The sequence below is a fragment of the Pteropus alecto genome, unplaced genomic scaffold (genome assembly GCF_000325575.1).
Source record: "Pteropus alecto unplaced genomic scaffold, ASM32557v1 scaffold45, whole genome shotgun sequence".
Taxonomy (NCBI): domain Eukaryota; kingdom Metazoa; phylum Chordata; class Mammalia; order Chiroptera; family Pteropodidae; genus Pteropus; species Pteropus alecto.
In genome coordinates this window covers 40670079-40673700 of record NW_006442491.1, presented here as the reverse complement: position 1 = coordinate 40673700, position 3622 = coordinate 40670079, and the positions used below count along the sequence as shown (strand labels likewise).

Genomic DNA, 3622 nt, shown 5'->3' with positions numbered 1-3622 from the left:
CCCGTTCCTCCGGTCCAACTTGATTGGCCACGGCTGCGGACGAAGCAGGAAAAGGAGGCCGCCTTCCGAATGAATCCCGCCCAGGTCGGCTCCACCAGCGAGACGCACAGGTAGAACAGTCCGAAGGAACCCGGGGCGGGTGGGAACTGGGAGGACTGCCCAACATGGCGCCAGGGAAACACGGCACCGGGCCTCCTGGGGGTGTCGCGGGTGTTTGCCGCTCCCTGCGAGCCACTGGGCGCGCGCACCTTTGGCTGGGCAGACTCGGAACGCTTGCGATTCCTTCGAGGCCGGACCCCATGATTTGGGGGTTAGCATTTCTTAGTCTCTTTTTTTTCCTTAAGTCTGTTTACAGGGATTTTTTTTTTTGTATGGGGACGCGCAGAAAAAAGCGTGATCGCGATCCGTCCTCTTGCCCTGCAGGCGACGCTGCCCCCACATGGCTGAAGGCGTCTCGGTCCCCGCGCAGGCGGCCTGCCGGGAAGCCCTCATGCGTCCTCCGGCCCGGCCCGGCGTGTACCCGGTGTCGTCTCACTTTCTTTTCACAGCCACCGGGGGAACCAGGTGGAGCTTTTCCCACTTTACAGATGAGGAAACTGAGGTTAGAGTAACTTGGCTAAGGTGACAGCTAGTTGAGGGGCTTCCAGCTGACTGTGAACAAGGGTTTGCCTAACTTCTTAAAGGGGAGGTTCGTAACCGTTTGGCAACCTGTCCCCCCAAGACAAGTCCCACAACTTCCCTTGTTTCCCAATCGCCCCTGGAAGCAAATCCTTACATGATATTCAAACCCTTTAGGCTCTAACCCTTCCGGAACTGTACTCCACATTTCCAGCCAAGCCACTCTGATCGCTAGGCACGGAAGCCCCTTCCTTCACCTAACTCCTCTTCCTGCCTCAGCTCAAAGCTCACCTCGTCACAGACATCCTCCTGGTACTTTGGTCACCTTAGGTACCTACCTCTGCTTGCATTTGCCCAAGTGCATCATGGCCGTATTCAGCTCTGGTGCTGTCAATTCTGTCTGCCCCACTTGTCTTTTTCAGTTTTTCCAGTTTCTTGCTCAACTCACCCAAGCCAGCTCCTGTCCCCAGAGACTAGGGACAGTCAGTAGTCCCTGCTTCGTGCAGTTCAGGGCAGATGGTAAGGAGGCGGCCGTATTACAGACAGCAGTGGGCAGAGGACTTATCTCTGTATTGCAACCCTGAGCCCAGGCCTGGGTCAAGGGGGTTCCCAGCGCTGAGTGGTCGATGCAGGTGTGTATGTGTGTGTACCTTTTACTTTGAATCTCTGGTCCCACTGTGAATCCCTCCTGTAGAAGCCAGCAGGTGAGAAGGGGACCCTACAGAGCAGCAGCATCACACTCCAGCTGCCAAGACCTGCTTTATAGGACTCCAATGCCAATGTCCTTTTACAGCTAGGGGTGACTTGTACAGACCCTTCAACATTCATCTTTCCCAGAGCCATCCTATAACCCAGGCCAGGTGAAAGGCACCTCCTGGGGCCCCACAGCCTTGTGTTCCCACCATCCTTTTGAGCTGATCAAGGCACCAGTCACACAGCGTTGCCGCTAATTGGGTCAGGTTAATCCTTGCATTCCCTTTAGGAGCTGGGAGCAGACTAGGACGGCCACAGGTGTTTGAGGTGGGAGAGAAAGCAGGGAGCGGGACCGCCCTCTCCTCCTCCTCCAGACACCAGGTCAGGATCGCCAGGCGGGGCCAGCTTTACTGTTTGGGGGTGGTGGGGGGAACGAATCTGAGGCCCCGCCCGGTGTGCCAGTGTGCGAATGCGCGTACTCGCCACTTGCCGCAGGGGCTCGGGCTACAGCCTCCAGGGCAACTGGAAATCCTCAGGTTCCAGCGGACTGCAATGGGTCGCCTCCACGTTTTTGAGGTGTTTCCGCGCCAGGAACAGCGCAAGCTGCCGGCGCCGCCGCGAGCTCAGGCCCTTGCCCACGAGCCACGGGAACGAGAGCCCGTGTGGTCCCCAGGCTTCCTCGTCTTCCTGCTCGTCCTCGCAGTGCGCGCGGTAGGAGCGCAACAGTGCCAGGCACCAGTCGTCGTCCACGCGGTAGCGCGCATAGAAAGCGGCCTCCTGTGCCAGGCTGCCTGCGCGCAGCCAGCGGGTCACAACAGTGAGGCCCTCGCGCTCCATCACAGCCGGGTAGCGGTGCTGGAGCAGGCGCAGCAGCAGCTCGTTGCCGCGGTTGCCCTCCACGTCGCCGGCCGGCAGGGGGCGCAGGTGGCCCGAGGTGCTGACCACGTCGTCCTGCGTGCGCCTGAGCAGCAGCACCGGCCCGGGGTAGCAGCACAGCTGCTCCGCCACATTGAGGTTGAAGTGTTCGCGCACGGTGCGCACCACCAGCCCCTTCCAGCTGTGGGGCATGACCTTGAGGGCCAGCGGCACCAGGTCGTCGAAGGTGGCGTCGAGCACCAGCGCACCCAGCTCCGGATATGTCATGGTGGCCCAGGTGGCCGTGAAACCACCAATGGACCAACCATAGACCACCACGTGCGCAGGCGGGAAGTGAAGGCGGTGCAGCGCGTACTTGACCACCACGTCCATGGCGTTGGCGTCGTGCCGAGGGAACGGTGCGCCCGTGCTGCCCCCGAAGCCCGGGTGGTTCCAGCCCAGCACCGAATAGCCAGCCTCCAGCGGCGCCGACAGGCATCCCATTTCGTAGAAGCCGGCATTGCCTTCGCAACAGATGACCAGGTGCAGGCCGCGGCCCTGGCTGCCTGGGTGCTGGCGGCGATCCATGAACATGGTGTCGATCTCATTGCCGTCACAGGCCACCAGCTTGGCGCGCCGGCCGCGGTAGCGCTCCACAAGGCGCTCTTGGCCCTGCTGCAGCAGTGGCAGCAGCGCGCGTGTCATCAGGAACATGGAGCCGGGGTACACGAGCCAGCGGCCCAACGAGTGAGCCAGTGCGTAGCTGGCGAGCTGGCTCGGCAGCTCGCGGATCTGTTGCAGGAGGCACTGTGCCTGGCTACGCGCCCCGTGCAGTGGCCTCCCAGGCGCGTCCCCGCCCAGCGCCGCGCCGTGCAGTAGCCACACGCCCGCTGCTGCGGCTGCGCACGTCAGCGCGCGGTAACTGCTGCCACCCCCGCCGCCGGCGCGCACGTCATCCCAGCGGAAGTCCACTGGCCAGCTGCGGAAGTTGTAGGCGTAGCTGGCGGTCAGGTAGATCTTAAACACGTGCACCAGCGCCTTCACGAAGCAGACGACACACATGAGCGTCGAGGCTACCGGGTGCTCTGCGCGAGCCCTAACGCCCAGGGCCAGGGTCTAGGCGGGAGGCCCAGGCCCAGCCAGGTAGCGGGGTGCAGGGACGCGCGCTGCGCAGGGCTGTCTTGAGACATGCCTCCTCGGGGCTCGGTCTCAATGGCCTTTGTGACCTAGGCCTTCCAGGGCCCAGGGGAGGTGGCATCTGCTCTGTGCGCTCTGGCTTTGTGAGTCACTGTTGCTGGGTGCGAGAGGCGACGCCCATCGCACAGAGGGTTCCCAAGCCCTGGGACCGAAGTTCTGCCCCGCCCCTGGGATACAATCCCCAGGACCCGGCGGCGGCCACACCCTCCCCAGGCCCTCCTTCCCCTGTATCTTACCCCAAGCCCTGCTGCCCCCACGT

General features: G+C 62.5%; 1 protein-coding gene across 1 annotated transcript; it reads right to left on the bottom strand.

Moving 5' to 3' along the window:
* Positions 1–1100: 1100 nt before the first annotated feature.
* ABHD16B (abhydrolase domain containing 16B) lies at positions 1101–3615 on the bottom strand. Its single transcript, XM_006921985.3, has one exon. The coding sequence runs from the start codon at positions 3226–3228 to the stop codon at positions 1816–1818; it is 1413 nt and encodes a 470-aa protein (XP_006922047.1). The 5' UTR covers positions 3229–3615; the 3' UTR covers positions 1101–1815.
* Between the last annotated feature and the right edge of the window lie 7 nt (positions 3616–3622).

What these genes read in the sequence shown, in the direction of transcription:
- ABHD16B (XM_006921985.3), bottom strand. Translation starts at nt 3,228, where the DNA reads ATGTGTGTCGTCTGCTTCGTGAAGGCGCTGGTGCACGTGTTTAAGATC.